Here is a 23,176-nt window from a genome sequence, read left to right as displayed (position 1 = left end):
AACTTTCTTTTCTGATAGTAGTTGATTATTTCTGTAACTTGTTTGTTTGAGGCTTTGTTAAGAAATTGAAAAGTTTTTTTCATATTCTTTGCACTTATCCCTGCAAGAAGCCAAGTAAATACCTCTTTTGAGATTAATGTGACTTGGTACAGGTTTAAGTGTCAGAAGCTTTACCTCATTTACAAGAGCTATAAGCATTACCACTACAATAAGCAATTGCAGGTTGCAAAAATCAAGCTAAGTTGTCTGAATTGTAGACTATAATAATTTATATCTTTCATTCTTACAATATGTGGATTTTGACATGAATTGTTGACTAAGTAATTCTTCACGGCTGTTCCAGCCTTCCTCCCACATGTAATGCAAATGGCTATTTAATTTTTTTTTCCTGTTTAAATCAATAATTTTAAACAATATTTAGGTCTTTGATATTACATTTATTTTCTTCTGTAAATCACAGAGCACCATCTTCTCTTTTCTAACTGAGTAATGAGAACAGAAAAAGTGAGTTACTAATCTGATTTCTCACTATTTTTAAAATTATAATTTTTTGAATATTCTGTATACCAACAGATTAGCGTGTAAAGTAGTAGGCACATCTTGGTATCAGTCATAGTATTACTGGAAGACAAAACTGTCAGAAATTTTTCTGGGTCTGAAAGTCAACATAATTTTTTATGAGATCTCCACCATGATTACGGTGATTTCATTGCCAAATAATTTTGTTTTCAAAATATTTGCCGTTGTTGATCCTGAACTGCCATCTGAGATGGAAAAAATATTAGTCCATTGGTGGACAAATACTAAATATTAAATTCTAGGTAGTTATAACATACATATGTTATATGTATGTTATGTTATATATGTGTTATATATATAGTTATAACATATGTATGTTATAACTACCTAGAATTTTTTCAGAGTGCTGAAATTTTATCAACTACTACAGAATCTTCTGGTATTTTAGAATGGGTGGGTGCATTTGTTCATTACCTGTTTTGTTTTCCTTGTTTTAGCCAGCTTCATCTGTTGATGATCTTCAGTTGTATTTTGTGGTGGTCATCAGTCTTAGTAAATTTCTTGAAACAAAGTAAAAGCCAGAAACCACTTCCTGGAAAGTTGTCCAAACCTAATTTTTGTAAAAAGTCTTAACCACAGTTCTGTATTAGTCACCGTTATTCCAGTGAATGCTCAGGATCCTATAAGAAAAAGCATATATGTTCAGTCATTATACCTGATATTTACTCAATTCTTGATGTTTTGTTGACAAAAATATGACTAAACTTTATTTATCGGCATGTCTACCACATGCAGAGTCAATAAGATGCTACACACTAAGATTACTGATTGTGCTGATCCTTCTTGTTTTCTAACTGTTGTCCTCTTTCTCTTTTAAAACAAATTTTTAGGAACAAAGAGTTTTAATTGCACTCAGTAACTGTCGTTATCTGGAACGTCATACCTTCCTAAACATAGCTGAACATTTTGAAAAACATGGCTTTCAAGGCGTTGATAAAATAACTGAAGTAAGTGGGAACACTGGATTGAAGTATCGTTGCTTGAAGGAAACAGTCTGTACTTGTTTTACTTTCTGTGGGAATTAAGTGTTCAGATACCCTAAATTACTCTTGAGCAAGCCTTCTAAAAATGAGTGGATCTCCAAGCATCAGTTGAAGGACACAGCAAGGTTGATATGTTTGTGTGCATTCTTGTAAGGCTTACATAGCTAGTGTAGAAAATGTGACCTCTTACTCAGGTTTTATATGTTCCTTGGCAAAGCTTATCAGATTTCTTAGTAAAGCTGTTTAATGTCACTGTTTTCTTAATGCAGAGAGTAAAAGATCATTATCTGAGAAATACTCTTGATAAATTATTTCATCTGGCAGGCTGCATTACTGATAGCTGTTGTTCATAAACTAGTTCAGTTTTTTGTTGTGTTTTTTTTGTTTTTTTTTCTTTTCGAAGAACGAAAATGTCAAAGTGGGCGGCAGTGGCTGTCTCATTTTCCTGCCTTTTTGTAAAGATTAATCATTTTTTTTAATGAGAAATGTTTTTTTACTTAATCCTTAGGGCCATAAAGTTTGTTTATTTCCAGAAACATTTGTTGATTGTAAGAAAAATGTTACCTCTTCCAGTATAGAGTAAAATATTTCACTCGAACTGACGTTTTTACCATACTGTATATCCTTTGTTTTATTCAGCCACGGAAATTCAAAAAACATTAAGCCAGAAGTTATTTTTAATAACATTTAAGTGGAGTTGATATGATATTTGTATTGATAGCGCATTATGGGAATTATTCTGGATTTCATCATTCTTTCCAGATGAGCCAATTAAGAGTTGAGCTACATACAGTTAGTGTTGAGTGTATAGGAAAATGAGACATCTGTTATGTATTCAAAACTCTGTCTTTACAACCACATCAAAGTATTACCTTTCAATATCTGGTAGGCTTATAAATGATAAAATTCAAACGTTGCCGTCACAGGTTAATTTAAAATATCTGTTAACCCTTTGAAAATAGTGACCAATGCAGTTCTGCATATCTGATATGCATCAATCAGTAATGCTACATGTGAGGAATCGGATAATCAGGTAGTAGTCTTAAGATGGCAATTTTTGAAATCTTCATTAAATTTAAGGGAAGCTGGAAGTTCACAAGGTTTGTTTCAGTCTTTCTGTTCCATCACCTAAGTTTCTTAAGTTGTTTAATTTTTTATTGGATTAACAAGTGCAGTAAAGAATTGGAAAATTTTTGAAAAAAAGCATTTACTTTTATCTGAGAAGACCGAAAGAAAACTATATATTTAAATTCTGCTAGCTTTATAAATTGAATTTGAAAGTGAACTATGAAGTAGTTACTACATATATGAAGTATATGTTAGGTTGTTATTTTTTTTTAAGTTGTATTTCTTAGAAGGAAAATCATTATTATCTAAAAATTACAACAAATGTAAAATAGTAACCAAGAAGATTTCCCTACATTCTACAGTTTTGTTACGTCTCTTCTTTTTTTATGCAATAACAAAAGAAAAATGACCAAATTTAACCCTCAGCTTTAGTGTGTGCCATCTTCACACATGCTTATGATACTTGCTTACCAATAATTACATTTAATTCATGCATAACTATTTTAAAATTATTCTTCTGAGGTGACTATCCCATGTTATTCATCAGAGTTTGGTTAACCTTCTGAATAAAATTGCCTCCAAAGTTCTGATGTTCAGATTGAGCAAGGTGGTTGCTGAGATGAAGGCTCAAACTAGCTTTCATACAACAATTAAAAACTAATTACAGTGAAATTCACAGCAGAAAGATAACAAGGAAAGAACAAGCATTTACGCTACTTAGGAGTCTGGAAAATGAGTGTACCTAACGGATGTTGCTGATGACATTTACTCCTCTTCACAGCCCATCCTGGGGCCAAAATAACATTCAAATGAATTGTTCTGTCTTGTAATCTTTCCAACAGCTGAAAAACAAGGTTACCCGCCATTATCTTAATTGTGCGGTGAAATTAAAACAGGTTGAAGAGGTCTAACATGAAAAAAGAGAAAAAAGTAATTAAAAATAAATAAAACAATAACCTGTAGTGAATGTGCATATGGTCTTTATATCAAGTGACTGCAGAAGTAGAAGGTGGAGTCATTTAATTCTAGAACACTTTCTTATGGACAGACAGGACAGTTTGACAGATTTTTCAAATGGGTGGATATTTGTGCGGGCTTCCCACTGGAACGTGTATTGTTTTCTTCCCCCCCCTGACCCCCCCCCCGCTATCTTATGCCTAAATAGGAATGGTCTATGGATATTTACTCTCCCTAATCATAAGGAATTGAAGGGGAAAATTGCTTGAAACTCATTCCTGGTTTATGTTTCTTTGGTAAGGGAAAAAACAAGTTTAGTGAGATTGCTCAACATTTTTGAATGGATTCTTTTTCACATTTTAAGAGGCTGTGAGATAGAGAAGGAAGTAGAGGAAAATAGACTTGATCCTCAGTTAGGACTAAGTTCTCAGTGCCTAATGAAAATCCCATCTTCAGGATATAGATCTTTTCCTGACAAATTAAAGGAGGTTCATCAGACAGAAAATCAAGAAAATGACAGTGTCTGTTGTTGCTGGTCAGCAGCTTCACCACCCTAACTTTTCTGAACCAAGCAGATTCTTTGACCTCAGTAATACCTCTGCTTTCCCCTGAAGTCATGATCTCATTCCTGAAGTCATATCTCCCTTCCTGACTCAGAAATTGCAGTTTCCTTTTCTCCTCACTTGGCAATGCATAGGTATGCCTGAGGAGAGCACAGTTTAGAAATATCCATGTAATGAAGAAATTTCATCCCTTATTGTTCAGCTTGTTGCATTAAACCTCTTCTCTGTCTTTCATGGAGAAAGGAATGATAAGGAGTTGGTATTTTTCCTTTCTTTCTTTCTTTTTCTGAATTGCCTGTTTGATCCGGAGCCCTGACTGCATCCTCACTTTTATAACCCCTTTACTTCTGGAAATTATGCAATTATATAAATCTGTTGGATTTTTTTTTCCCTAGTGGTTGAGGAAAATGAGCAATAGTTGAAAAGCTCTTACTCATAAACGTAAATACATTTAATGAAGAGTCACATGATATTTTCAGTATATTGTATTTGCATTTAGCATCTATTGCCATACGAAGTTGTAACATTTTATGGTACGCATGGTATTCCAGAGTTGCTTTAGAAGATATAACTTCAGAGGGGCTGCGGTGTTTAATAAAATAGACCTGTATAAAATGTAAAGTTTTTCAGATACAATGAACAAATTGTGCATATTCCATTATCTTTCAGTGCAGCTAAGCTGTGTACTGAAAGTACTAAAAACTTCATTGAGAGCTGTTAACAGAATAATAGTGTAGGTATTTGTGAGCTGCAGCTTATTCATCTGTTATATGAAGATGCCTTGGAGTGGGGAAGTTCACGTATGTTTTCAGAAGTTAGAGGCTCCTTAATCTATATATTTTCAAGTGTAGAACACATAATGAGAAATTGTAATGCTTCAGTTGGTAGATTTCAAGTATTCTAATAAAATCTTAATGTTTTATAATGGAAATTATTATGCGTATATTATCAGGCATTGATACAATTCAGTTCTTTACTTGGTGCAAGATCAAGACGTCCTGACAGGCAAAAAAAACTCATGCCAGTAGACGGTTATGGAATGATCTGTCTGCTTTATTATTTCTTGAATCTTTCTCAAAAATTCTTCATGCTGAGCACAATCAGAAAAAGACTGTATATTGACTGGAATAAAAAGGCAGTATGGAATTTTGTGCTTTTAAAGTATATTATGAATTGAAAAATATTGCTACTCTATAGGGAAAATTAAAGACAATGTTCTAAGGTTTTTCGGTATATGATTTAATTATTGTAATTAGTGATGGTGTTTTGTTTGTTTAGGTTAGTATGGAATCCTTGAAAGAGCTGGATCAGAGACTGTTTGAAATGTACATTGAATCCAAGGCAGATCCTATAGTTGGGTCATTAGAACCTGGCATTTACGCAGGATATTTTGACTGGAAAGATTGTCTTGTTCCTGCAGGTAAATATCTGCTTATTAAACTCTGAAATTATTTTAACAGTGATTGATAGAAGCTAAAATATACTGTACAATTAAAAACTTTTTTCTACTGTTTTTAACTTTTGACAAGTTCTTATTATAAGTTCTTTCTCACAGGTTTTATTTAATTTCTAAATCATTTTTTGAATACCCCCAGATGATTAAATCAGCTTTTATCACTGATAATCTTTTTAATGCTTGTTTTTGTGATTATTTTGCTTCAATGCTTATTTAGAATAGAAATTATTATAAAAGACATCTTTGCTATTTTCTTATGAAATTCATTGAGATTGTTTGGATTTCTTTCCAAAAGCTCTGGCCATTTTGGTAATAGACATAATTACAGGTCTGAAAAGGTAAAATTATGAGCAAATGCATGGTATAAAAGTAGTTCAGCAACAAACGTCAAACCATTAAAGAAGAGCAGGAATATAGTATTTAGAATGACTGAGACATTAGTCATTTATTTAGGTGCTCTGAGAGCCTCCATTTTAAAAAAGCATAATGAGAGTCTGATTTTTTTCAGAAGTGAATGCTGTTCATATGTTAGGTTTAGATCCTCTGAACATGGTATTTATGCGGAAATTAGTTGCAGTAACATAGTACTTGCATTTTTATATGATCTATTATTAATTGTCCATAAATATTAATTAGATGACAATTCATATGTTCTTGGCTTGATTGTTTTACAGAGTTGTATTTTGTGCGCTTAGAAATTTTGTGATAATTTTAAATTTGATAGGTAATTACAAGAAGCGCAACTGTAATCTGAATCTGAATCAAGAGCTGCAATGCTTGTTAATTGACATAAAAACCCAAAGACTGTAGGGTTTGTTATTTTTGAGAGAAGTGTTTTTTCTATCTTTCATTATTAATTTTGTGCTTGGAAAATATGCTCTAGCATGTACAATAGAGATAAATTTTAATCTTGTATGTAGGTTGCTCTGAAAGTAATGTATCCTATTTATTTCCATGGAAACTACAACAGATACAAAGAGCACAATAACACTATTTGAAAGAGAAAATTCTCTGCAACAGAATGCCATTTTTCAACACAGTCAGCAGCAGCAGCTATGCATTTTCTCTATTGATGATCAGGAGCCTGCATGCCACAGTCATAAAAATCTGCACTGATAGAGGTGACCCACTGGCACTGTCATCACTGCTAAAACGCACCACCCACCTCCTCACTATGCTCACATCCACTACTTGGTCTCTGTAAACATTCGGCAAGCATCCATGAATGCCAGAGGGTGCCATTTCCTCCACATGGAGGAATTCAGTGCTACACTTTTGCTCCACGCTCATTGCCATGTCAGAAACCAGTTTGCAAAAGTCCCCTCTGCTGCCATCTGTCGCGCAGCAACAAAATGTAAGGGATTATTGATGGGAAGGTTCACCTCTACTGCCATACCACCAACATCCACCTCTGATCGTGGGCCAGCATAATAAAATAGGAGACATTACTTTTAGAGCAGCCCTCATGTGGTCAAATGTACTATATTCACTACTGGTATAAAAAGAGTGGCTTTTCCTTTAATTTGTCTGCTTCTAGCCATGATTAGATACTCCTGAAAATATTTGGAACTCTGAAGATAAAATTAATCACTAGAATGGTCTCCCGTTTGAATGAAGTCGATGAACTTCACTATTGATAAGGACTGAATTAAAACCAGCCTCTTCATAGGACGTATGAGTATCTGACTTCATCTAGTATTCAAGAAAAAAAAAATCAGCAAGCATACAGCTGATTTTTCCAATAAACTGTTGTTGACAAAACAAAATGAAATTGTACAGCAAGATTGTATTTGAGAAAATACACTCTTTTTGTAATCTAAAAGATTCTGTAAGTTGCAGTACTGACATACTATCTCTCTCTCAAGGAGGAGGAGAAAAAAATTAAAAAGTAAAGAAAAAAACCCGCAGTTGATCTCCAAATACAGCATGAAAAGCATCTACTTAATTAAATAACATACAGATGACTGGGAGTGAGTCTCGCTAGGTTAAGCATAGTGTTTATTCAAGGTTTTGTTACAAAATTAACAAATAGATTTGATGGGGAAAAAGATACATTTATCTAGCCAAAATTATCAGCTGTTCTTCAGTAGACTTTATGGCAACAAAAATTAAAGATTTGATATGAATCGTTTGACTGATTCGGTTCTCAATTTTTGTAGCCATCAGTTGTGTTCTCGAGTGGTACTATGAATGGTACGTGAATACATCTATGCTCAGTTGCCAAGCCATGATCGTTGGGGCTCATGTCTTTCGTATGGTTACGGCGTTAGCTTTCAAATAGTACTAGTTGTACAATGAGGGCAAGTTTTGATAAGAATAGTCCTGTTTTTAAAAGTGAGCAGTGAGTCTTGGTATCAATTTGCCCATATTTGAAAGGTGAGGTAAACAGTCTGCTACAGTCCGAAACGATTTGCATTCCATTTGGAGACTGAAACTTTTGACAGAGCTGGGCATGTCAATGCCGTGGATAAACCTTTGCAATGGAAACCTTTGGAGGGAGGAGGAAAACGAAACATCAGTATGCAAAAATCTCAGAAGTTGTTTAGGAATATCATTTTAGAATTTCCTGATGGTGGGTTTTCTATGCTGCTAATCCAGCCTAGAGCTCCATGCCTGGAACAACTTTTTGTTTTGAACAACTGTATTGTTCAAATTCTAGCAAGTACTTTGTTCTTGATGCTCACCCTACTGATGCTGATTAGAAGAAAGAAACTGGAAGGCTGAATTGAAATATGGAGAACCTAATCTGGACTATAAGGGAGATAATGTTTTTGGGTAGGTGGATTTGTTCAAGGGGAGGATATAAATGTGGGTAGACAATAGGGTAGCTGAAATGGAAGAAACAGAGTGGAACAAAAAACCTTTGATAAAGATCAAGCAGAGAGTGAAGGTGGAAAAAGGAGGAAACAGGCCCAAGTGAGCAAGGTAAAAGCATAAAGTAGTGTGGCATTTAGAAATAATACAGGAATGGATTGAAACAGATGCTGCAAGCAAGAGAGAGACTTGAAGTGACGTGCAAATACAAGGACAGGGAGGCCAAATACTCTCTAGATGGGTGAACTTTCCAGAAGCAGGAGTGGAATCCAACAAAACTCCCCAGTCTTATGCTCTCAGCAAGTATCTGTGAAAGGCTTTAGCAAAGGGTGTCCCATTTATCCTCTAGTGATGACAGCCTATGTATATTACTGATGATTTTCTTTGTAGAATTAGCAGAAATTATGTGTATATTACTGCATACTTTCATTTACACTACAGGCGGTACTACATTCTATCTGTAGTACCACTGAGAAACACAATATCCTAAATGTTTTGCCTTGCTGATGCCATCAACTTTATTTCATTTTTAGAATCAAGGCTGCAAAAATCAACATCACTTGCCAAATGACTCATATCAGTATGAATCTGCTATTCAAAAGTTACACTTACATATGGCTACCAGTTCTGTTGTTGAGCCATATAGACCAATGCAATAGAAACGCTTCCTGGTTTCCATTCTGTTTTGCTCCTTACTTTCTTTTAAAAGTGTGTAAAAGTTATGTACAGGATACAAAGGCAGTCAAGTATAATCCATTTGTTTAATACATTATTTCCCGCATGGGTGCACTTGACTTGTTTCTCAAAATGGAGGTCATTTTAGACATAAAATGGGATTTTGGATTAACTGGAGCTGTTGCAGGCAAAAACCTACTCTCAGCTGTTAGATTTTGAAAAGTGAATGACTAAGGAGGAGAAAAAGTGGAGGCAGGATTCTGTCTCTGCCTCTACAGGGTTTTCTACATCACGTTGTCACCTCAAGTGAGTATTTTGTCTTTTGTTTTTGAAACACCTGCTTTGAATCCTGTCAGTTTGAACATTCACATTTAATTTGCCTGCCTAAAGAATTGTAACACGTAGAATATTCAGAAAAAATCTTGGCCAAAAATCTTCACAGTCTTTACTTTACATCATTGATGCCTTTCCAGTCATCTGTCTCTAAGTACTGGGAATGCTATTCCCTTACATGCTAGAATTCGTGGGGTAATAGGAGAATGGGAAGTACTGTAATAAATGAACAGTTGCAGTGAAATCTGAATGAAGCTAGGAAACCCACTTTTTGAGCAAGTTTAGAAAAAAAGCACGCGATATTAAAACATGCCATGCTTCTGTCAGTGTGGAAAAAACATGCTCTGCTCTATTAGGCAATTGTCCTTTAATTATTAGATATTAACTTATGCATATGTTTTTTGTTAGTTTTAAATAAGGGAGGCCAAACTGTTTGCATTTGTGAGCAAATTTTAATTTAGCCTATGTGCTAAAGTTTTTATGGCTTAGATTTTCAACATGCATGCTCTTTTCGTTACACAAGTTCTGAATGTCAGTAAGAACACTTGTATACAATGTAATTATACATTTGTCTCTTTATTTTGATCTAAGGTGTGACTCACTGCTGGTGGTAGAAGGCAGGGCGATTAGCTTATTTATTGAAAATAAATAACTTTCATTTAAATGTTCATTTTAATTTCAGTGTTGGCATCTGAGTCTTTACAAGAAAGTCTTCAATTTTAACATGCAGTAACAATGAATTTTTTTTCTTCAAACGTTGTTCTAATCTAATTTATGTTTCTGACAATTAAGAGAAATGTAAGGGATAATGAGAAACAGTGTTAATCAGTTGCCAAGTGTGTTTTTAGATGATTTTTGCTTTGTGTATACTGAGCAGTCAACTAGTTTGGTATACGGGGCTTTTTTGCCTATGTTCATTCTTTGCTCTTTTGGTAGTAGATTTTTTTTTTCTCATTTCATTAATTCTGTTTTATAATTAAATTTACAGTGTGTATGTTTTATCTCAGGCAGCTGACAACTGAAATTAGACTCTATTCTCCTCTGGATTCCAAGCATAGAGTCTTTGGGAGGGTTAATGAAGTGGTTGTGTTACATGGAATTTGGATGGAAAATATTTCTGCACGCTGATTTGGGCAGTACAAGCAAAAGTAGTTGTAGAATGTGGGCATTCAATCTTTTTGTTTATTAACGTGAAGCACATATGCAAATGTCAATTTTTTTCTTAATAAATTGGCGAGAATAATTATATTTTATCTGCTTTATATACAGCTGCTACATAAATTTGAGACTATAGTCATGTGGATTTGCTTACCGCACTAAAGTGGGTGTTTGTTTATTTTTCTGAGGAATTCAAATACAGTGATCTTTCATAATTTATTTCTGAAATGCTGCCTGCTGTGCAGTCTACCTGGCATGCTTTCAAAGTTCGCAGTATACAGAGTTGCAGAGGTTAGTTAATCTTAAAATATGTATCTGTGTTTCACTGGTATTATCAGACATTAAGTGTTTTTTGTAGTATTTAAAATTTCACATTGCATTGAAAGTTTCAGATGATCTCACATTTTCATTTGAAATTTGGTTGTTTTATGTTTTTTAGAAATTCGTTCCGTATTCGGCATAAACTGAGTATAGTAGAGCTAAATCTGAATTTCATCCTATTTGGCATGTTAATGGAGCATTGTTTGAAACATTTCAAATATATCAAACGCCATTCTTACAGTAAAAGATTAAGTGCATCAGATCTGCTAAATCAAATTTGATATACTTGTCACATCTCTTATCTGTTGTTTGTCTAATTTAAAAATCTAATAAAAAACTTATAATGGCAATAGCCTGATGAAAAGGTACTCAACAGTTAAAAATGAAATATCAAAAGGCATATTTAATTTGTAGTTTCACAGTGACATACTTGTCAACCCTAACTTTTCTTCTTTTGTTTAATTTGGGGCACCAGCACCCTGCTTACGTTTAAGATGACAAGTGCATTTACATCTAAAAAAACACTTGGTTATAGTCGATTTTTACTTTTTTTAATAGGCAATTACTTTTTGACTGAAATGCACAAAATGGTTTGGTTTGAAATCTCTGTAACCCTTTAGATTGCTTCTAACTTTTCAAATGAATGGTTTCAGAATTATCTTACCCAGTTTAATGCAGATGTGTTGTGCATTTATGGAGGAACCTTTTGGAATGCTAGTATTGTTATACGCAGTACTTAGGTACTCTTGCTAAAGTGTGTTGGTTTTCATTCCAACTAACTCTGTGTACAACATACATTAATAAATAGATATTTCATCAAGATAGCAAAGAAATAATAATAATGTTCTGCATCAACAATTAAAATCTTATTAGGATGAGTTTAATTTCAAGTCCTTAAATAACCAGTCCAACATGCAAGTCCTGCATATATTGTAGGACTGCTGTTCCTGCATTTGATTCACTAACACTCACTTCTTTGTAGAGTAGAATCACGTACTATAATTTCAAAATCAGTGGTCATCATATCGTAGCTTTTTAATTAATTTTGTAAAAAATAATTATGCAGTAATTTGGTTCTTGAAATATTAGCACAAATTTCACTGCATGTTTCAAAATACCTTCATTTGTGTAACGTCATTTTAACCTCAAATTTGTCTTCAATTTCACTTTCAAACTTTCACTTTTCATTACACTTCTCACTTCTGATAATGGTGAGATTTCTTTAACGTACTGCATTGATGTCTGAATTATATTAAATATCATTCTTGCTGGTGAAATGGAGTTGACATGGTACCTTCTGAGTCACTGGTAACAGCTGTAAAAGATGAGAACAGGAGAAGGACCTCTTTTTCCAGTTTTATTTATCTACTGGCAGGAGGTTTATTTGATTTCTGACTACTGTAGAAATCACATTAGAAACCATCCTGGAGAGACACTGCATTCTCCATATATATCTTCCTGACATATATCGAGTTGCACATAGACTGTATTTTAGTTATCTTCTTATACTTTTCACACATCTTGCATGCAAGATTTTCTGCTGCTAAATACTTCAAGCTTTACGTGTGCAGGAATGCAGTAGCTTGTGTTTGACAAGCACAAGTGCCACCTTAATGTTTACAGTTATTCCCTCTATTCTGTTTTCTTACCTTACTGCATGCACTAATTGTTTTATTCTGAGATCTAGCTTAGACTTTGCAGACACTTTGGTTTTAGAAGAATATGGGATAGTTTCATCCTATGAATATAGAATGTGCTTCAGTGTTTGAATAATCCAAACTTCACATTATAATCTTTGCATTCATTTCCCTCTAAAACATCAAGTCTTACAATTCTATCATTCTGCAAGTTATTACTGTTCATATAGATATGCATTTGATCAAAGAGTTTAAAGCTGTTCTCAGTAAAGTGAGCTTATTACCAAACATTGTTAGCGACGCATCGTTGAGTAGTACAAGCTATAGGAAGTCTGTGATTTCTTGTGGAGGAGACAGGGACTGAAGAGGGTTTCTTGTTCCATCAGCACTGCAACTTTTTTTTCCTCCATTTTCGAAAAACAACATATTATTATTGACTTGCACATATTTGTTAAGAAAAAAATAACACCTGCCTTCCCAGAAGAGAAGAAAGAAATACATCTATGTAAAGCATTGTCTTTACATAGTAACTAACATACCGTATTGGAGTTGGCTTTTAACTTTAACAAAAGCACCAAAAGATTTCATACTGAAAATCCCTCAAGGAAACTGCCTTCTCCAAAGAATGAGGCGTTGTGAAATCAAACAGCTTCTTTAATGCTTTCATTTGGGTACTGTATCTTCCGATTTCTAGGCAATTTAAATGTTTGGAAGCTAACAGATCAGATAAGAACTATGTCTTTATTATATGATAGGTAATAATTTATTTGGTAAGGACATTAAACATAGCTTAGCTTCATGTGTTTGTAAGCACAGTATTTTCACTTTTTAAAGGGGTTTGAAGAGTTCAACTTTAAGCTTAAAAATACTGTTTTTTACAGGGATTTTATGTGAATTTTTTCAAAAGGTCCAACAAGCTTGGTTTCTTTCATAAGAGCATACTTTCTTGTCAGTTTGAGTCCTTTAAAGTTTATTCTTGTTTTCTTTGCTGGTGAAATATCCATCTAACACAAGAGGGTCATTTAGATCATCTCCTTCAATTAACCAATAGCTGATTTTCATGTTAGTTTTAGAAAAAATCCAAAATAATTAAATGAACTAGAAAATATTTCCCAAGTTAGAGCTCTATTTAAAAGCTCAGAAAGCATTCTAGGGGCATGAAGAAAACTTGCAGGGAGTGGAAAAGAGGATCTTTTACAGGAGAGGACACAGTCCAACTGCAGACAGTTTTCTCCAACTGTAATGAGGCAGGAAGCACATTTGGAGTACTGGCAGGTTGCATTTGCAGGTTGAGCAAGTGAGCAGGAATGAATGGATGGAGTTATGGGAGGGGAAGAATTCAGCTGTACTTTAGGAGCCAGAACTGAAGACCCAGGAAGGTAAGGGAGGTAGAGTTAGTTCACGTACAAAAAGGAACTCCAGAACTTAGAACTCCAGTAATCACTGTTACTTGTTTTTATTTGATTGCTAGTTTGGAGGAGGTTCTTTGTCTTGTATTCAATTTAAGACATTGGTTTTGAATAAGGTTGAGTGGGCTTAGTGTTAGACTGCTCCTTCGATAGTTATGTATAGAGGGTAGATTTTTATCATTTTCTTGATAATGCTCAAGGTAGTTTGTGCAACTCTCATTAACAAACTGAGAGGTAATGAAACAACCACAGTGTGGAAAGAAAGTCACATGGAAAGTAAAACTATTTGTTGTCCCAAACTCCTTAGGTGTTTTAGGAAGAGAATAAGCTCGAACAACAAATGTTAGTTTCCATGTAAGTGCTCACTGTAGATGCTTTGCTGTATCTCCCATAATATTTGGTAGAATAATGCTTGCAGCTAAAAGAACTTGGAACTGCTCTCATCTTGTACCCTAGCACAATTTTAATGTCCCTTTGGCCATTTCAAGCCAGAATTGAAAGGCATTCATGCTTGTGCTATTGCTGCATGACTGTCATTTAATCTGTGTTATCTCGGCCTTTTGGGTGGAACTGTTTTTCTACTATACAGCATTTATCTATGAATATCTCAGAAATACTACAGAGATTTTTTTTTTCTGCTATTTTATATTTAAATGTATTCTTTTGGAACAGCTGTATTCAGTCAGCATTTACCATTTTGAGGGAAAACAAGATCCTGTTGAAATCAAGGTATCTGTTTCAAAAGTTGGTCTCAAGGCAGACTGATATTCTGTAGAAACTGAAGCTTTAAACTGGGGAACAGTTTAGTAAGTCATGTGGAAACCATGTTCCCAATTTAAGAAGAGTGTGTGCATGGCAGCAGTGTGATGTTAAGTATGTGCAGGTGACAGTATTTGAGAGACTTGTGTTCTGTTGTTACTCATAGATGACTGAGGTTCTCATTTCTGTTAACGACTGATCTGTTGTAGAGGTTTGCTTCCACTGCTGCTAGCTAAGTTATAATCCTCTAGCTCAAATTATACAGGGTCAAAATTTTTTATTTAAATGGAAAGTCCCGAGTTAAAACTTTGCTTTTGCTCTGGGAAAATTCTACTAGACTTGTCTTTGCAGAGAGCTGCCAGAATAATGACAGACGTTATTCCTTCTCCCTGTATGGTTCCTACGCTTCACGTTTTTTTCACGTGTTAACCTTCAGCGTGTAGTTACTAATTAGAAACAGTCCACAACATTGTGCATTCTCCACTGATAAAGATACCTACTGACTTATAATGGGGATCCTTCAAGATTGATACAGGTGTATAGTGATGCAGTGTTTCCTGTATCACCTGTGGAGATGCAGAGTATTATGTAAAAATTACTGAGATTTGCTCTGACAAATCAGCAGGGAAGGTCCAAAAGTCTTGATGTACTTCGTAAACAAACACTAGTCAGTTCATGTTCGGGTTACAGTTTGAAATGGTGCATAAGAGGATTATGGTAAAGCATAAAATATACTGAATTCAGGACAAAAGAGGACTCATAAATATTTTCTAATCCCTGAATATGTACAGTAGTTAAGGATGTTGTGGTTCTTAACATTTTTAAAACGCTGATTAGAATACAATCTCTAAAATGTACCTTGCCACTGGACAGCTAACTAAGCTAGTAGAATGGGAAAATAGCTATCTACTCAGTAACACTTTCTGCCCTGGAGAGCATGCACACGCATGTTTTCAAGTTGGAAATTTTAGTGTGATAGTCTCAGCTTTACCGAAAAAACTATACAAAATTCACCCTACAGCATGTTTCTCTGTAGCCAAGTTATAAAGTCCTTGAACTCTTATTTTTTAAGTGGGAAAATATGATAGACTTCTAACAAAACAGCAGATCCATTGTAGTAAAAGAAACATTTCATTAGCTTAAAATTTCTTTACACGATGAATAGCAATTTAAATTTAATGAAACACTTAAACTTTATTGATGTTAGGATAAAATTATAGTGCTAGACTTCAGCCATTGAAGTAATTCAAAATTATTAAAATCCTTTACTTTGAACTGTGAAAAATCTTAAGCTTTCCAGTTATTGTGGGTCACTCCTAAGTCCAGATAGTTTCCAAATGTTAAATTTGGACTCAAACAATTTTTAAGGATCTATTGTTCAGGTCATGCAATGACATTCTTCATTTCAAACCCATGCCCTTTTCAAAATGCAGTTGGGATTCAGTGAAACTTGGAAGTAAAAAGCTATGAAGCACTAACATTGGAAGCTAGTGTGAGTTCTCACCTTCACTCAATAAATGGGATAAATACGCAGTCTTACTGGATTGCTATGCGCTGAGCCAAAATTTATCTCTTTAAAAAAAAAAATTCTTGGCAGAGGAGCAGGCAACAAATTATTCTCTTTACTGTAGTAACATCTCTAAAAGCTGCTATATTCTGATTCCAAGTGACTGCATGTTTAAATGCGCAAATAAATAAAATTCTACATGAACTCCAACTTATGGCATTTTTTGCCACGGAACATATTCTTGCAAGTAATTTTCAGATTTGCTGATCTACGTGCGTTTGACTTCAGTACATGCTGCAGTTTTAAATGCATACGTTGGTAAAAGTAAGGACTGTCTGAAAGTCGAAGTTATGACTGCCTCTTCACAGTCACCACAGGTTACCACGTCTGTGAAAAAGAAACTACATTTTACCATAGAAATCAAATTTGAGAGTTTGGTGATATGGAGTACAACTTCCCAGTACATCTTCTGAGGCATCCATCAAATTTTGTAACCTTAGGTCTTTCTTAGTACTTCCACTAAGGCTGCAGAACATTGCTACCTATTTGTTTGCTTGCAAACTAATACTGTAGCTTTGATTTTGTTTCTGGTTTGCTGAACTCATTAAGGACAAATAAAAATCCTTTGTATCCACAAGTGATACACGTAGGCATTTTAGAAGGAAGGAAGGAAGGAAGAATATTAACAAGCAGTTCTGTGGTTTATTTCAGTGTGGTGACTGACTGACTGTTTGTTTGGAGTTAGGAACATTCACAGACCTTTGCACAATTAATATCCAAAAGTATGGGGTTGTATGTTATATCTGTGCTGCTTCTTAGAAAGTTTCTTCGGCCTGCTTGTTGCAGTTGATAGAATTCAATGACAGTAGTAGGTTTTTTTAATTGCTAAGAGAAATGTGTGGTAAAAGACAGAAGATCTGTTTATCTTATTGCTGCTAGTAGCCCTTTTGCTCAAAGCACAACTTTTAAAGTTTTTAAATAAGAAAGTCTCTTAAAGTCTATACTCTACTTCCTTTTGCTTGTTTGACTTTTCATTTACTTACCAAAGTACATCTGTCTTAAGTCAGTAAGCATGGGATATGTTTCACTGGTCAGACAGAGGCAGGACATAACTGGACTCTAAAATATGAGTGTCTGTATTGTTCCAAGTACTTTCTTTGTGACATTGGTATCTTTTGGATCAATTGGCTTCAGTTTTTTTATAATAATAACGTTTGAGTGACAAGCAAAGTAAATTCATAAACATAGTATATCTCTAAACCCATTCTTCGTTTATGAAATTGCTGTCATTTTGCATATGACAGGCTGTTATTACTGTAACAGTAACTTCAGGAATTGAGAAGAACACACAGTTTCCTTAGCAAGTCTGTTTTGAAAGGTTTTAATAATTTTAGGTTTTATAAAATCATGAAAGGACACCTTCAGGGTGCCTTAAAAATGATGTGTTTGAAAGAAATAAATTAATATTCTTGCAGACTATGCTTGGTTTGTGTTAATGAAAGGAAATATTGCTTGAGATTTCTGGATTCAGCTGTTCTCAGTTCTGATAAAGATGTTGATTTTTAGTATACCTTAGAATTAAAGAAATGATTGCTTTTCCCAATGATTTGGTCATTCAGTATCTTTATGGTTCATTTAGCTGCCCTCTTCTTGCCATGAAACACTTTTTTTTTTTTTTTTTTTTAAATCCTCACTTCTTGCTGTTACATAAATTCTCCTGTATTGGGACATCTGATAGTAGTATAAAGAGGTTGGTCTTTATTGCTGGCTTTGACCCCTCACTGACATCTCTTGGCATCAACCCGAGCATCCATAAAGTGAGATGTGTGCTTGGGATTGGTGAGGAACACTGAAAATGATGAGTTATTACCCTAAGCCATTTGTAACCTTATATCAAAATTGTGAAGAGGTAGAATAGTTTATTTTTTCCTCAGTGGCTCATGTATCAAGAATTTGGAAAATCCTATAGGTAAATGATAAACAGGGCGCAGTACTGGAAAGTTTGAATACTGGCTATCTAAGAACATGGGTGCTAGTTTCAGAAGATGATAATACTTCAGTATGTACACAGTCCACCAGCTGTTCTGTTCTGTGGTTTCTTGATTCTTCTAAAGTCTGACAAAACCCAGAGAGGCTTTTAAGCAGCAAAGTAGTTTCCTAGACAGTGTTCTTCAACCTTATTTTGTGAGAAGTGTTGGTGCAGGTGGTGCTTTTGAAAATATGTACAGTATATGAGGGCTGCTCTGAAAATAATGCCTCCTGTATTATTATGTTGGCCTATGACATCAGAGGCAGATGTTGGTGGTATGGCAGTAGAAGCTGAACCTTCCCACCAGTATTCCATTACATGCTGTTGCTGTGTGACAGATGGCAACAGAGGGGCAGGACGATGAAATGCTGTCTCACATGGAAGTGCATATGAAGCAAAGGTGTGTCACTAAATTCCGCCATGTGGGGAAAAAATGGCACCCACTGATGTTCATGGATGCTTGCTGAATATTTATGGAGACCAAACAGTGGATGTGAACAAAGCAAGGCAGTGGGTGATGCATTTCAGCAGTGGAGACAGCAACGTGAAAGACAAGGCATGCAGATTTTTTACAAGCATGGTATGCATTTCATATCATCCCTAGTGAAAATGCATAGCTAAAGGTGGTGACTATGTTGAAAAATTGTTCCGTAGCTAAGAACTTACTCTATCAAATAGTGTTATTGTCCTCTTTGTGTCTGCTGTGGTTTCCATGGAAATAAATAGGAAGCATTATTATACTACCTACGTATATCAAATATATATGCTTAAACAGTCCGCCCCCTCTCATGTACAGTACTGCATCTCACCTCAGTGTTTCTCTTACTTAGAAAGATTGAAAACTTATGGATGTTCTGCAGCAAGAAAACACCTATTCAGTTCCCACTTTGTGAAATGTTGATACACAGAAGCATCTCAATCCTACCTTAACTGCTGAAATCACTGGCAACGTAGTCATATCAGGAATGTGTCTTCTGTTGGTTTTTCAGCACCCTGAGTATTAGTTATTCTACTGTATCAAAAGAAAAGCCTCCGGAATAAAAATTGTTCTTAAGCGGAAATTTAGTGATAATAGGACTTAAAATTGTAATGCACTGACTATTATATGGAAGCAGAAGGGGGGAATCCGTTGTTGTTTTTTTTTAAAAAATAAATAAATAATAGAAATTTTCCTTGAGGATAGTAAAGCGGCTTTTGCTTAGGAAGCCATACTGCTGCTAGCAGATTGGTAATAAGAAAACTTAAGATAATACTGAGACATGATTAAGTGTATTCATACGAAGAAGGAGGATTTATTGTATTTAAAAATCTTGTATGTGAATTTCATTATTCGAGCCTATTTTTCTCACTCAGGGAGAACAATGATTTTGTTTTAGTAGTATATGTCTACTCTTACTGCACAATTTTGTTTCATCTACCTCATACCAGCTACTTTAAATATCTGATGGTTTGATTGTGTGATAATGTCGGGTTTCCCCGTAAATCACACAGCCCCTTAATTTCAAACTAAAAAAGACTCAACCCCAACACTGTTAATACTGAAGTAGATACAGTAAGGTTTAATGTTTTTGTGGACTGCTGAATTTGTGTGGCAGTACATTGTTGATCACAAAGTGTTTGTAATCTTAGTCCATATCAAGGTTATGTTATATGGGTTACAGCCACATTGATGGGGCAACTGTGCATGTAGAACACTGTTTAATGGCTGTAACTATTCCAAACACTGTTCTTAATAATTAAATTACAACAAAAAGTCTAGCTTCCATGGGTCCTATATCTCAAGCACTCACTCAGTTAAGCATTATTGATGCACTTGTTTACAAGTAGGAGTGTGGGTGAACTAATACCTGTTTATGCTTGCATGAAGGTATATGGACAGCTTTCGGTTCAAAATAAAGTTTTGTTGTTTTTTGTTGCTTTTGTGTATACACTATTTGTATGGCATAAGGTTTTTTTTTTCTTTTACCATTTACATTTCTTATTATCATATTAAAGGGATGAAATGTATTTTATTCTGTAATAATTCAAGTAATTTGAAAGTCTTAATGGCTCAATTCTCAACGTAGTACTAAGCATTCTTTGCTCATGACCCTCTGGTCTGGTTTGGTAAAATGCCCTTTGTACTTTTGATGTTATCTTTTTGGATTTTGGTAAAGCTTTCTATACTGTTTTTCACAGTATCCTTCTGGACAAAACATCAGCTAGACAAAAACATAACGCGACAAGTAAGCAATTGGCTGATGAGTCAAGCCCAAAAAGTTACAGTAAATGGAGTTATATCAGGCCAGTAGACAGACACTAGTGCAATTCCTCAGGGCTCCATTTTAGTGGCAGCTCTCTGTAATGTTTGCATAAATGATTTGGATGAAGGACTACAAGGTGTTTTGACCAAGTTTGCTGATGATGCTAAATTGGGAAGAGCCGTTAACTCCATCAAGGATGGAGATACCTTGCAGAGAGATGCTGACAAATTAGAAAGCTGGCCATTCACCAACCATGTGATGTTTAACAAGAGCAGGTGGTGCTGGATTCTACAGCTGGGAAGGGGCAACCCTGGCCATACATGCAGATTAGGGAAATAGACACTGGAGAGCAGCCCCACTGAATGAGATTTGGAGATTTTGGTCAACAGCAAGTTGAAAGCCAGGAAGACCAGCCATATCCTGGGGTGCATCAAACATAGCATTGGGAGCCAGTCGAGGGAAGAGATTGTCCCACTCTACTCCACACTGGTACAGCCTCACAGTGAGTACTGTGTGCAGTTTTGGACACCACAGTACTAAAACGGCATAAAACTATCAGAGAGCATTCAAAGGAGGGCTATGAAGATGAAGAGGAGTCTGGAGGGCAAGGTGTATGAGGAGCAGCTGAGGTCCCTGGGTTTGTTCGTCCCAGAGCAGAGGAGCTGAGGGGAGGCCTCATGGCGGCTGCAGCTCCTCACAGGGAGTGGAGGGGCAGCACTGAGCTCTGCTCTCGTGACAGCAACAGGGCCCGAGGGAACGGCATGGGGCTGCCTCAGGGGAGGGTCATGTGAGGGGTTAGGGAAAGACTCTTCACCAGAGGGCGGTGGGCATGGAACAGGCTGCCCAAGGCATTGGGCATGGCCTCAGGCTGCCAGAGTTTAAGAAGCGTCTGGACAGCACTCTCAGACATATGGTCTGATTTTTGGGTAGTCCTGTATGGAGCCGAGAGCTGGACTCAATGATCCTAGTGGGACCCTCCAACTTGGCAGATTTTATGATTCTGGATCGCAGACTTCTTCAGCTGTCCTTCAGATCCAGGTTTGATGAAGCAGCAGAAAATTCACAACGGTGTAAGCAGCTTCTCTTCTTCCCCACACTCCTTTTCGGGCCTGTGGGCCTGCTGTCCCTCTGTCACGAACACAGATAGATCTAGAGATAAGTCCGTGACAACATCTTAGTGTGATCTATGCACAGGACCACGGAATCGTTACAGTTATTTTGGTGTCCTCTTCTTGAAGATCGATGTTCATGCATTAACAAAGATATTAACTATAGTATTGGCAGTCATTAGAGCTCTTGCTACACCTAGCCTACAAAACACAGAAACGTCCAGGTTCTTTGAACATCATGACATAATTTTTATTGTTTGAATTAAAGTAGTTCAAAAAGTACAAATAATGTAAGTTTTGGAAGCCTTTATGTTTAAAGTTTCTGGAAAATAAGTTTTGTGGTTACCTGTGTCAAGTCTTTCAAGTGACATTCAGTGTATTACATCAACAGTATCATGGCTGAAAGTAAGAGCAAGGCAGCTAATTCAAAACTGTAGTGCTCTGTTCCTCAGTTCTCAGAGTATTTGGCCAGGCCCTGACTCACAGCTATTAGATTTTGTTCTCACTTGTGTCAGAACTGCATTTTTGAAAATCATTTTCCCAGATCCTTTAAGAATTATTTCTTCTTCATTAAATTTCAGATTTCAATAGACTTTTTTAGGTCAGTATTAGATTTTTAGCAGTCTGATTTCTAAGGTGTTGTATGGTTGTAATTATCATGAGTTATGCAGAAGAGAATTTCAAGTAAACATTACTCCTATTCACTTTAATTAGTATGGAGCTAGTATGAACAATAGATTTATCAAAACATTTTCAGTCTTAGCAAGAAAGACCCACTAATGAACTATTTATAGCACGCTTGTATCTATTTTTGTCAGTAGTTAAGGACTGACTTAGGACAAATGGGTTAAAAAAACAGGAAATGTGGTTAAGTAAGTGGGTAATCTCTCCAGAGAGTTTCCAGTTTGCCTACACGTTCACATTTTCTTCTGAATGTGTTCTGAAAACAACACTAAGTACAGTACCTTGAAATCCATCTCTGCTTAAAGGAGGGAATGTTTCCAGCAATAGCAGGAAGTGGCCTAGAGAAAATTTTTATATTTGTTAAATTCAAATGAGGCTGTGGAGTCACTGTCTGTTTTTTCTGCTTTAATAACTTTGATGTGTTCATATTGCATTTCAGTTGCTTCAGATGTATCAAATGAATCCATAAAAGTCTGTGAATACTGTAATCGTATCTTCAGTACTACTTTAATTTTAAATAATGGCTTTCCTTCAGTTTCACCCTTTCTTTCACTTAGGATTGTGCTCGTTTGTTAATAGTACTATGCCTGTATTTTTATTATATATAGTCATGTTTGGAGGTAGCAAAAGTAGTTCTGTGAATCAGGCTGCGTAAATCTTACTGTGAAATAAAAAAAATTACTGACCATGCTGATGGTATCCATTTAATTCCTCTAAGAGGTATTGTCTCTCTTTCTTATCTTGAAGAGAGCAGAAGCAATAACATTCAACTGAAGGCCGTTCTTTGCACTGCTCATTACTTTTTGACTGGATGTAATTATTAGCTTTTTAAAAATCAATCTGAAAATTATTTGAGTCAAAAGGAGGAGAGAGTATAATAAATCAAGCAGCT

At 35.4% G+C, this 23,176-nt stretch overlaps 1 protein-coding gene across 4 annotated transcripts in view; it reads left to right on the top strand.

Moving 5' to 3' along the window:
- Window positions 1-23,176, top strand: part of EXOC2 (exocyst complex component 2) — a 128,862-nt gene that overhangs the window by 85,903 nt on the left and 19,783 nt on the right. For 3 of the 4 annotated variants that reach the window (XM_021386474.1, XM_021386476.1, XM_021386475.1), the window contains 2 exons: window positions 1,410-1,526; window positions 5,429-5,570. In XM_021386474.1, coding sequence (XP_021242149.1) covers window positions 1,410-1,526; window positions 5,429-5,570 — 259 coding nt within the window. The remainder of the gene's footprint in view (window positions 1-1,409; window positions 1,527-5,428; window positions 5,571-23,176) is intronic. The other variant, XM_021386477.1, reaches the window with a different exon arrangement.

This window comes from Numida meleagris, chromosome 2 (genome assembly GCF_002078875.1).
Source record: "Numida meleagris isolate 19003 breed g44 Domestic line chromosome 2, NumMel1.0, whole genome shotgun sequence".
Taxonomy (NCBI): domain Eukaryota; kingdom Metazoa; phylum Chordata; class Aves; order Galliformes; family Numididae; genus Numida; species Numida meleagris.
Note: the sequence above shows the minus strand (reverse complement) of the source record. Positions and strands in the feature narration are given on the sequence as shown.